Below are 12,457 nucleotides of genomic sequence, written 5' to 3'. Positions count from 1 at the left end.
GAGCAGAGCTAATGGATAGGATGAGGAGTTAAAGAGTATGTGTGTTTGGGGGGTGGGAAGGGGTAAAAGCAGAAAGCATTCTAGGTAGGATGAATCCTTCAGTAAAAGTCCTAAATTGGGAGGGAACCTAGAACTAAAAGAAGGCTGGAACTCAAAAAAAGGGAGAGCATGGGCAGTGAGCTGAAGAGGCAGGCAAGGGCCATATTTAAGGCATGCCTCACCATGTTAAAGAGAAAGAAAACTAGTGAGAAAGGTAAAAGTTATTAAGTACCTAGTCTAAATTAATAAAACTATGGCTATATTAAGGTTCAATATACTACAGAGAACTTGAGTCACTTAAACTCGGAGCAGACCTTTAAATCTGCTGTTCAAAATCTTTTTAAAACCCACAAAATCCTTAGTTTCCAAATCTAATGTTCACTGTATATCATTCAAAGTGGGCAAAAAAAATCAATTAAAATTTGCCTTTAGTTCTATTTTTTTTTTTTTTTTTTAAAGATGACCAGTAAGGGGATCTTAACCCTTGACTTGGAGTTGTCAGCACCACACTCACCCAGTGAGCTAACTGGCCATCCCTATATGGGATCCGAACCCGTGGCCTTGGTGTTATCAGCACCGCACTCTCCCGAGTGAGCCACGGGCCGGCCCTAGTTCTATTTTCAAGTAGCAATCTCATTACTGCAGAAAAAGCTAGGGGTCAGAATGATGGTAAACAACCTGGATTATTTGTGTAATGTAGAGTAGGTGGAGCCTCTTCTGATATTAAATTGTAGATTTGCTGTTTTAATTAGTTGCCTCAAAGTTAAAAAATTTATTAATATGACTATTGCACTAGTTAGTTTACTTCAATTTGTTAAAGTGATGGCTAATTTAGCATTTCTGTGGCACTTTATATTTGCTAACTACAATCAGTTACATTTGGAGTTAATCTATTATTGAAAGAAATCCCCCCCACCCCGCCAAAGAAATCAGTATGTTTAATAGTTATGTAACTGAAAATAAAGATCAGATTTTATTTTCAGTTAAAAGACTTCACGGGTAAGGGGATCACAACCCTCCAGCACGATGTTGTCTGCACCACACGCTCACCAACATCCTTACATAGGATCCGAACCTGTGGCCTTGGCGCTACTAGCGTCACACTCTCCCGAGTGAGCCACAGGGCCAGTCCTTAAAAGTAAGACTTTTATAACACCAAGGTCAAGGATTTGGATCCCCATAGCAGGCCAGCCACCAGAAAAAAAAAAAAAATGTTAAGACTTTTGAAATATAACCAATAAGGTTATATAGTATGCAAATTATGCATGGTTTTCCCGCTAACTATGTCACTGAGGATACCCCACAATTTATCTGTTCAGCAATACAGAGAAGGGCAGAAAGGCTCAACCATGTTATTCTCTCATTTAGAAAAAGCAATTAAGTTATTTGATGACTTAAATGAGTATGTTGTCTAATTGGTCTGCTGCTTGGCATTAACTGCTTCATCCTTTTCTAGTTCTTAAATATTTCTCAGTAAGTTTATGTCTTTTTTTTTTAAAAGATGACCAGTAAGGGGATCTTAACCCTTGACTTGGTGTTGTCAGCACCACGCTCACCCAGTGAGCCAACCGGCCATCCCTATGTGGGATCCGAACCCTTGGCCTTGGTGTTATCAGCACCGCACTCTCCCGAGTGAGCCACGGGCTGGCCCCCAGTTTATGTCTTGACAATTAGATACTGAATCATAACTTAAAAGAACAAAGTGCACCCTGTTTTTTCCACCTCCAATTCTGAAAGTCACGTAAGAGCTAATAGCATTCATAAAAATAAAAATTAACATGCAAAGGCCACTCTGACTTGAACCTAGTTTACAGAAAAGAAAGATCAACAGAGTTATTGACCTCTGGCGTAGTAGGTTTGGGTGCCAGGGTAAAACAGAAAAGAAGACAAAGTCCCTCCTTCAAGGAGCTTACATTTTTAATTGTAAACATTATTTTTCCTTTAAAAAATTCTAAGTGGGAGGGCTGGCCCGTGGCTTACTTGGGAGAGTGTGGTGCTGATAACACCAAGGCCACAGGTTCGGATCCCTATATGGGGATGGCCAATTGACTCACTTGGGAGAGCGTGGTCCTGACAACACCAAGTCAAGGGTTAAGATCCCCTTACCAGTCATCTTAAAAAAAAAAAAAAAAAAAAAAAAAGACTAAGTGCGGAAAGTGTGTCTATTTTTGACAGATAAAACAGAACTTCCCAATTGTGAGCTCATGAAAAAGAAAACTCGATTCACAGATCCTCAGATTTCGACAGCTGTAGTAATTTAAATAATATTCTGCTATCAATTTTACTACCACACAAAACAATGTGGTTATTACAGTGAAAACAACAGAAGGTATTTTTTTTTTCCTTTTTGTCTTTTTTCGTGTCCAGCAATGGACCGCAACCCTCAGTGTCGCACCTGTACTGGACCGGGACCGGCAACGGGATCACAACCCTCGGTGCTGCGCCCGCCCCTCGCTCAGCCAGTGAGTGGGAACCGGTCTGTAAGTGGGACCTGAACCCTCGGCGGGAGCGCCTCCGCACTCCCAAGCAGCGCACTGTAGCAGTGCACCACCGGGCCGGCCCGACAGAAGGTATTCTAATCAACTATTTTCTTTGTAACTATCAATTTTTGAGGACAGAGAAGGGAGAAAGAAAGTGAAGATTGAACTAGGAAGAATATCATCTGGTCTAGGACTTTAGCCCATCTACGGCCTTGAGAAAGTGAGTCACTCCCATGATTTTAATTTTACACAATTAGAAACGGGATATCTACCACATGTGTACCAATAGTTCTGTATTCAGATGACAACCAGTTTTGTTTTTATTGAGCATCAATGTCCAATATATTAAATAAATCATACAAAAACATATTTTGTTCCCTAGGAGTTTACATATAGTCTATGAAGATAAATAATAAGGAATATGTTGTTACTGTTCATTTCTTTTAAACCTATGTGGCTTGGAGAATAGTCATATCTCATTTATGCCTAAATTTATGGCTGCTTTCTCACACATTGGGGACCTAACAGGAAAAATAGTGGTATTTTGCTGATAATTTATCACATCTCCGTCACACTTCAACTCTTCTTTATTAGGTAGCAGCAAAATGTGCTCTGCTGTTGTGTTATCTTTCCTGGTCTTTCCAATTCTTCTCCATGTCAACATCAAAATTAAAAAATAGGAAACAACTGGCTTTTTCATGTAGAAATCACTTGTTTTGTCAAGTGATCAGAGGTAAGCTCTCTAAGGGAGATACTTTTCATTTTAAAGTGCATAGGACAATATTCAAGAAATATTTGCTGCAGCACTAGTGGTTATAGCTGAAGATAGACCAATATAGAAAGTAAAAATAAGTGCTTACTCTAAAACTATTCGGAAGATGCACTGTAAAAACTTTGAAAAGTTCTTTTGCAATGAAATAATTTTCTAAGCAATTTCCTTTCGATATTAATTTTATTGTATTTGTAGCACTCAGGCTACCTTCTTGAGAAAAAGCAACTTATCTAGCAAGCTATCTACCTTTTTTAGCCTTAGAATATGTATTTGTTGAATGCCCATAGTATGTGAAGCATTATCCAAAGATACCAGGAAGTGTGCTCAGTGGACCTAAAAGACAAACCCAAATCAGGGAAAGTAAATCCAGATGGAAAGAGATTATTGTGGTATCCTCATTTTATTACGATGTATTTATTTATTTTTTTGGTGGCTGGCCAGTATGGGGATGAACTCGGTGTAAGGCTGAGCTTAACAGATAGCCCATTTTATTATGTTTTATATCTAGGTTTCAATGCATTTTCTAACTTAGATTTAAGACCCCAAGGTGAATACTCTGTTCTTTGCATCTTATGTGTTCAAGTAATGGAAGTAACTAAAATTAGCACCTAAATATTGAGCTTGTCATTTTCAACATTCTTTACCAACCATAATCCAAAGTTTAAAAGGTTTAAAGTAGGTACATTGCTTGATGTCGCTTTTAAAGAAGCACTTTTAGACCTTAAAAGCCACAGTATTTTTTTTCTTGACCGTTCTTTACATAAAACACAAGATTCTCTAATGTCCAAATTTTGGCTACACAGTCTAACCTGTCAGAAGTGTCGTGCACATCCTATATGCCTACTGGATTTAAGCTAATGATCACACTGTTCTGCCCTCCTAACATGGCCAAAAGATATAAAAACTTGCTGAATAGTCACATCTTTGGGACTGAAAAATGGTTCTTCCAGTTTATTATGTCACCCAACCTTACAGTGACCACACAATGTCATAAGTCAACATGGCTAAGGATGCACTATGGGGTTTTTTGTTGTGAATCTTCAGGTGATGACCAAAATACTTTTTATTTTATTTTTATGTATTTATTTTTAAAAAAAAGATGATCGGTAAGGGGATCTCTGACTTGGTGTTGTCAGAACCACGCTCAGCCAGTGAGCGAACCAGCCTTCCCTGTATAGGGATCCGAACCCATGGTCTTGGTGTTATCAGCACCACACTCTCCCAAGCAAGCCATGGGCAGGCCCTCAAAATACTCTTTAAAGGTCAGTATCACAGCTCTAGCATATTCTACCAGGAAATACAGATCTGTCCTAAAGATTAGTCAGTAGTAAGAGCAGTAAATGGATTTATCTTTAAAATCGCCAAAACTTTCTTTTTTTTTTTTTGAAAGATGACCGGTAAGGGGATCTTAACCCTCGACTTGGTGTTGTCAGCACCACGCTCAGCCAGTGAGCGAACCGGCCATCCCTATATGGGATCCGAACCCGTGGCCTTGGTGTTATCAGCACCGCACTCTACTGAGTGAGCCACAGGCCGGCCCCAAAATCGCCAAAACTTTCATAGGCAAAATATTTCCCAACTACTACTTGGGCTTTACAACAGGACTCCAAAGCCTTCGAGGTAGGAACTCAGACCATGATGGTGAGCTCTGTAGAGGAATTGTCCTTACAGTCCTGCTTCTTGTGAGATAATCAGAGGGAAGGGCCTTTGGCCAGTACCAGTACTTTACCCAAGGGAGTCCCTAAGGTAATATTAAACCAGCCCAAAAGTTTCTTTGGCCAGGACACATACAAAAGCCACTATCCGGCTTTTTATATGCGTCTAGTGTAACCACCACAACAAATAACTCAGCACTCTTCGGTCCCCTCAGCTGGATCTCAACGCAGTCCCAGGTCGGGAAGCAGTTATGTGGATGGCTCCTTGTCAATCAGGGTGTCGGGGTCCTTTCTTCCTTCAGTCTTCCTGCCGTGGAAAGCAGATTAAATGGCGTCAAGTACCTGAAAACCAAGGCCAGACTTTGTCTCCCCGCCCAGATGCTTGTCTCCCTTTCTCTCCCTCTCGCCTTCTGCTCTCCCTCTGACCTCGGAAGCCCCAGCTCCTCACGACTTACCCAAGTCCTCCCTGGGCCTCGACTCGGGGGTCGGTCCTGAGTCAGCTCGGCTCCCTCCGCCCTCGCCCCGCGGGAGAGAGATTCCCAGCCCCGTCCGCGTTGCGGGGGACTGAGTTAGATCTACTCACCCCTCCCACCAGCCCCATTTCGAATCCGAGTAGCTAGACTAGGGGTAGGGACGCACGCACGCGGGATGGCCCAGGGAGCAACCCCACCCGCCCCGGCGAGGATTTCGAAAGCCGCGACTCGACAGCTGCGGCCTACAGTCTCGCGAGAAGAAGCGGGGCCCCGCCCGGGGTCCTCGGCCCCTCCCTGCCCCACCCTCCCCACATTCCCCGCCCTCCCTCCCCCCTCCCCGTGGTGCCTGCGGCTGACTGAGCCTGGAGAGGAAACGGCATTCGGAGCCGCGCTCCCGCCCAGGCTGGCCCTGACGCGGGCCTCGTCAGCTGGTAACGGGGAGCAGAAGTGGGGGTCAGAGAGGAGACCGCGAAAACGGTGAAGGTCAGAACGAAGAGCCCTCCTCCGCGAAGGGTGAGGAAAGACTCTGAGCCTACCCCCAACCCCTACTCCTGAGCTGGGGCGGGGTCGACCCCTCCCAGGGGGCGGGGTCGCGCTGGACAACTGCGGCCCGGGGAACTGACTGGGCGGGGCGCGCCCAGAAACGGGAGAAGGGGTTAGCTGTGGGCTGAGGGCACTCTGGCCACGGGAAGCGGGGAGTGGGCCGTGGAGCCGAGGCCAGGGGTGGGGTCCTGGAGCCGGGACTCCCGTGATGGGCGGGGGAAGCCCCCGGGCTGGCGGCTCCCTTCCGCCTCTCCTTTGGACTCTGACTGGAGGCCGGCGGGCGGGGGGAAGGAGGGAGGTCGACGCGAGAGGGCGGATCCCGGCGCTGCTCGGTGCTGATTGGCTGGGCGTGTGTGGAATCGGGTGATGGGAAACGCAGCCCGGCTCTCCCGTCCCCTCCTGCTCCTCTCCCTCCCCCCCGTGGCGAATGTGCTGCGCGGCGGCGGGTGCTTACGCTCGCGGGGTTTGGCTGTTGCAGGCAGGAGCTGGGAGGAGGCGGCAGCGGCGGCGGCAGCAGCGGCGGCGGCAGCGGCGGCTGGGAGGCGGTGGTGACGGTGGCAACGGCAGCGTCGGGGACGATGGCGCGACTGGTGGCAGTGTGCAGGGACGGGGAGGAGGAGTTCCCCTTCGAGAGGAGGCAGATTCCCCTCTACATAGACGACACCCTCACGGTGAGCGGGCCGGGCCGGGCTGGGCCCGCCGCTGCCCTGGCAGCTGTTTCTCCTCCTCCCCCTCCCCCAGGCCGAGCGCTGCAGGAACCGGAGCGGCGGCGGCGGCGGCGGCAGCAACAGCAGCAGCGGTACCGCCTCCTCACCTGGCGGCGGCAGCGGCGGCGGCGGCAGCGGCGGCTGGGAGGCGGTGGTGACGGTGGCAACGGCAGCGTCGGGGACGATGGCGCGACTGGTGGCAGTGTGCAGGGACGGGGAGGAGGAGTTCCCCTTCGAGAGGAGGCAGATTCCCCTCTACATAGACGACACCCTCACGGTGAGCGGGCCGGGCCGGGCTGGGCCCGCCGCTGCCCTGGCAGCTGTTTCTCCTCCTCCCCCTCCCCCAGGCCGAGCGCTGCGCACTGGAGAAAGAGTGTGTTGCAACTCCTAGGCGAGGCCTTCTCTCCGGCAGGCCCCACAAACTCGCCTTTGCAGTCGGTCTCTCGGTAACCTCTGTCGGCCCCAAGCCCAGCGCTCTTGTACGCATTTTGAGCCCCTCTCTTCAAGTTTTATTTCCTTTTTAAACCCTCTTCCTTTCCCCTTAGAAGACGCTGCTTTTGGCAAAGCACGCGACTCGGAGAGGGTTTGAAGGATCTTGGGCGTTTAGGGCCTATCCCTTGCAGAAACCACCTACCCTCGGGGAGGCTTAATTATCTGGAAATGTCGCAGCTGTACTGCTACCTGTATATTTTCTATTTTAATACTATAGCTCTCACTACATAAACGTAATTACTGAGGGCAGAGTGACATGCACTTGCACTGTACAGATTCCACTAAAATGATTTGATTTCGTTGTAAATAGTCTCTTATTGCCTAGTACATTAAAACACTTGAAAAGATTGTATTGCTAGGCCATGACTCTTCAAAACGGGCTTTCTTGGCATTATTCTTTAGTTAGTTCACAGATACCTTTTTTTTTTGCCAAATTATTGAATGTGTAAAAGTACTATAAAAAGCTGATTGCTCATCTTGAGTGTCAAGACCCAGTTCTGGGTAGTTTTCCTTTTTAGAGTTGGTGATAGTATACCATTACCGACCCTCTGCCCTGTGTTGCTGTACTATTTCCTTTAAAAGGAAATGGCAGAAATTTGAATTGAATCTGAACAGGAAATGAGTGCAGTTGCTTGCCACTATTTCTTAAGAAATGAAATGAACCTTTTCCAAATAATCTTTTGAAATCTGTGTTTTGATGATGCTGAAGCTTTAGATTATAGATTTGCTTATTTTGATAAAGTGTAGCTAAATCTGGCTTTTTTGCCATTCAAAGGCAGTTGATACATTTTGGTCTTGAATTTTTTTATTGAGATAATCTATGGACGTTTTTTCAGGTTTTATATAAAATGCAAGTCATTGTAGAGATGCCAATCTATGCCTTTCTGTTTGCCAGTATCAATTAAGACTTGATTGAGCTGCATTACTTTAAAAATGATTAGAAGAGCTATTGAATGACTTATTTAGAACTTTTTAAGTGAAAGCATGTATAATTATCCAAGTGCATTTTTTTATGTTATGAAAAAAGGTAGAATGATTTGGCCTGACATAAAGTAAATAGAGTTTGTGTTGATGCATTAGAAATTACTTGTATATCTTGGTAATGATTTCTGCACGTTTTGCGTTAGAAATGTAGTGGACTTATATTTCAAATAGTTTTTTAAAAATAGCGCTCTGATCAAATTAAATGATGCATTTCTGAATTTGAAAACTCCTGATAGGAGTTCATTTGTTGATATTTTGTTTCTTCTCTCCCTCTCCAACATAAACACTTTTCTAAAGCGCATATTTTGTTATCGACCTTTTAGGTATATTGTTCCAGAATGGCTTTGAAGTTTAAAAAAAATCCTGTGGGTTTGGATATGAGATAACTCTTGAGTGTGTAATATCAGAACCTAGGGAAAACAAACATAAATTTGAGTATTTGCAAAAATTTAAAGACACATATTTATTCTTTGTAACCACGTAACTACCTTTAGTGTGAATGGAGTACATTAATACATCTGTTATATAGCACTTTAAATAGCCAACTTTTGGGGGTGCTTTTATACTCTTTTCTTCACAATGATGTGAATTTATATAGAAAAAGATGTAACTTTGTTTTTGTTTTTTTTTTTTCCTTTTTGTCTTTTTTACTGACCGGTAACGGGATCGCAACCCTCGGTGTCGCGCCCGTACCGGGGACCGGCAACGGAATCGCAACCCTCGGTGTTGCGCCCGCACCACGCTCAGCCAGTGAGCGGGAACCGGTCTCCACATGGGATCTGAACCCTTGGCGGGAGCGCCGCCACACTCCCAAGCGGCGCACTCTCCAGTGAGCCACCGGGCCGGCCCAAAAAGATGTAACTTTGCATTGCAGTTTAGTATGGCACTTATTTTGCACTGCATCTGGTGGTTGAAGTTTGCTTTTATTATATTGTGGACTTGTGACCAAGGCAAATATCTTGAAATAACGTTTTTTTTTTTTTTTTTGTCTTTTTTTCGTGACTGGTAACGGGATCGCAACCCTCAGTGTCGCGCCCACACCGTGCTCAACCAGTGAGTGGACCGGTCTCCATGTGGGATCTGAACCCTCGGCGGGAGCGCCACCGCGCTCCCAAGTGCCGCACTCTACCAAGTGCGCCACCGGGCCGGCCCTTGAAATAACGTTTTATTTAAAAAAGGGTGCAGTTTTTCTTTGCTTCGGAGTGGGTTTTTGTCACTAGGGAATGAGTGAGACATTTTATTTATTACTTTGTCTTCGAACTTCTGCACAGTCATTGAGTGCTGTTAGTGAAAATTCTTGTCAAGGATCCATCATATTTAGGGAAACAAGTTTCTGTCAGGACCATTCTACTATATAAAGGGAGAATGCAGAGCCCAACACCTGTTGGGAGAGAAGGGGGAAATGGAAGAGGGAGGAAAGATGCCTGTAACAGAGGTTTATGCTCTACATTGGTCCGTTTATAGTTTGATGGCATTGTGTGCCTGAAGTTAACAGTTTGGTTTGGTCTGTGTTCCTAGGGTTTATAGGTAATGCTCTGAAGAAACATTGTGTGATCTTTATTTCAAGTAGTCTTAGAATCTTGTTAGCAGCTAGATGTTACAGTCTTATTATACAGTTTACAGTCAGTTACAAATTTTATCTTTTTAATAATGGATGCTGAAACCTCTAGCCTTACTTAAACTGGCAATTTTAACTTCGCTTTGTAAAATGAAATTTAAAAGCTTGTAGGTGAAAAAGTAGCCTCTTTTCTGTGCTATGTTGTATCCATGTTTAGAAGATTCCTGTAATAGTTTAGTGGGTTTGAACACTTGAGCACAGTGGTAATGTAAGTGTATTTGAGAATATCTCAAATAAGTAAACCGGTGTAATATTTAGGAAAGTGTTACCCTATGAGGCCATAGTACTGTTTGGTGTTATCAGAATTATAAAACAGCAGATAGAATACTGATTTTATTTTAGAGTCATCTTTGAAGAATTACAATTTTTGACTTGGTGTTGTCAGCACCACGCTCACCCAGTGAGCAAACCGGCCATCCCTATATGGGATCCGAACCCGTGGCCTTGGTGTTATCAGCACCGCACTCTCCCAAGTGAGCCACGGGCCGGCCCCTGAAGAATTACAATTTTTAAAGCAAGTAGTTTTTAAAAAGTCTTGAAAAATAACCACAAAGCAGAAAAAACAAATTAGCCTTAATCTTTTTTTTGCCTCCCAGAGATTACCAGCATTTGGTGTAATTCCAGTCATAAATACACACATAGATACAGAGTTGAGATATATTGTCTTCTGTAACATTTTATATCCTGCTTTTTTTCACCAAATGTAATATTGAGGACATTTTCTCTTGTCATTCTTAAACATTTTAAATAGCCATGTAATGTTCTGTTGTGTGACATAGCATAATTTAATCTTTCTTCCAATGTTGGACATAGAAGGGGAGGTTTCTAGTTTTAATTATGAATAATACTGTAAGAATATAAATAATGCATGCATATCAATCTTTGCATTAAAATTTGTTTTCTCAGGCTTTTGGAAGTAGAATTACTGGATCCAAAGGATATGAACCTTTTATAAAGTTCTTGATACATATTGTCAAATTGCTACAACATTTCTGGAATGCAGTTTATCTAATTCAAACCAATCTAAATGGATTAGAAACTCTTCTAAGAGTCTTTAACTCTCTGAGACTTTAAAAGATAGGAAGTAGTAGCATATCCACTTGGGGATAAGGTGCTCAGCATTTGCTAAAAGTTTAGTATTTAATGTTTTCTTTCAACTCTTGATTTAATATTTAATTTTACCAAGGGCGATAGATGTCACAAATAGCTGTGCAGATGAAGAAGTAAAAGAGTAAGACCAAAGTGACGATGATTTTGGTAAATAAAAACTTAATATTGTTGGTTAGAGCTTCTGAGAATGAGCTAAAAACAGATTTTTTTTTGTGGTCAGGAGAAACCAGGACCTAAGAGCGAAAGTGGGTAATGGATTCAATAAACATTATAAAGCAGTGATTGCAGCACCATGACTTGTTCTATTTTTGGCCAGCTATGGATAAGCAACCTCATCATGAAGCTGAACACTTAATGATTTCTCAGTGAAACCACACCTGAAATGCTTTACAGAACTGTCTTTCCTTAGGTAACCTAGAATCTGAAGATTAAGTCAAGGAAGTGGTTTTAAAGAATGGGGAAAAAATAGTGCTACTAGCCTCTTTGCCTTCCCCTTTTTCTTACTGTCATCTCTTAAAACATTAAACAGCATATGGTGATTGGCCAGAAAACAGTAAAGTAAAAAACCATTGTCCTAAATGTTTGAAAGGCAGAGACGAAGTTTAGTGTGAGTGCAGGTCTCTAGCTAGGGTGTTATAAAGTGCAAAAATTTAGTATTATCCAAGCCCATGGAACCTAGGAAAGATACAGTAATAGATTAGATCTTGACATTTATCTATAGAGGTTGAGTATCCCTTATCTGAAATGCTTGGGACAAGAATTGTTTGGGTTTTTTTACTTTTTTGGATTTTGGAATATTTGCATTTCACTTATATATTTGTATTTATTATATATCTGCATGTTTGAGTATCATGTCAGGATTCAAATGTTTTTGGATTTTGGAGCATTTTGGATTTTAGATTTGTGGATATGGGATGCTCAGTCAGTAGTAAGTGAAAATGAGGTGTTTTTTTTTTTAAAACCCGTGTTTCTTATTGACTTTTTCAAAAGGATTCTTTTTTTATTTTTAAAAGATGACCGGTAAGGGGATCTCAACCCTTGGCTTGGTGTTGTCAGCACCACGCTCAGCCAGTGAGCAAACCGGCCATCCCCATATAGGATCCGAACCCGTGGCCTTGGTGTTATCAGCACCGCACTCTACCGAGTGAGCCACGGGCCGGCCTTCAAAAGGATTCTTAAAGCAGGTATCCATATAATTAAAAATTTTTAAAGGTCAGCTGATAGGTCTCAGTATGTTAGATGTGTTATTTGACTTCTGCTTTAATTTTTAAAACAATAAAACAGTTGATCAGAATAAAAATAATCCATTTATACTGAGTTAGAATTTGCAATTTCACCCAAGAACCAGGCTGAGGAGACTTTGATTTGGTTAAGTAAGGAATATTCTTTGAATGTTTCTTAAATTGATAGCTTTGATCTTAAAATAGTATAGTTAATTGTCTTAATTTTTTTTTTATGGTGGCAATTGGTAAGTGGTAAAATGGTGTATATTTGTATCAAGCAAGTAAAAATGCAAATCAAGATATTAGTTGTTTAATGGTAGGTTTGGAGTAACGTGTAGTGTTCCATTGAGTTACATGATTC

The 12,457-nt window shown here is 43.0% G+C and overlaps 1 protein-coding gene across 5 annotated transcripts in view; it reads left to right on the top strand.

The window, feature by feature from the left end:
* Nucleotides 1–5,720: 5,720 nt before the first annotated feature.
* GGNBP2 (gametogenetin binding protein 2) overlaps nt 5,721–12,457 on the top strand; it is a 33,014-nt gene continuing 26,277 nt past the window's right edge. For 3 of the 5 annotated variants that reach the window (XM_008578511.1, XM_008578513.1, XM_008578508.1), the window contains exon 1: nt 6,799–6,946. In XM_008578511.1, coding sequence (XP_008576733.1) covers nt 6,854–6,946 — 93 coding nt within the window. In that variant the 5' untranslated portion in view covers nt 6,799–6,853. Of the gene's footprint in view, nt 5,933–6,440; nt 6,634–6,798; nt 6,947–12,457 lie in introns of those variants that run through there. The other 2 variants (XM_008578512.1, XM_008578510.1) reach the window with 2 other exon arrangements.

Source organism: Galeopterus variegatus, unplaced genomic scaffold, assembly GCF_000696425.1.
Source record: "Galeopterus variegatus unplaced genomic scaffold, G_variegatus-3.0.2 Scaffold1704, whole genome shotgun sequence".
Classification (NCBI taxonomy): domain Eukaryota; kingdom Metazoa; phylum Chordata; class Mammalia; order Dermoptera; family Cynocephalidae; genus Galeopterus; species Galeopterus variegatus.
The sequence above is the reverse complement of the archived record's forward strand: the minus strand, read 5'-3'. Positions and strand labels throughout refer to the sequence as shown.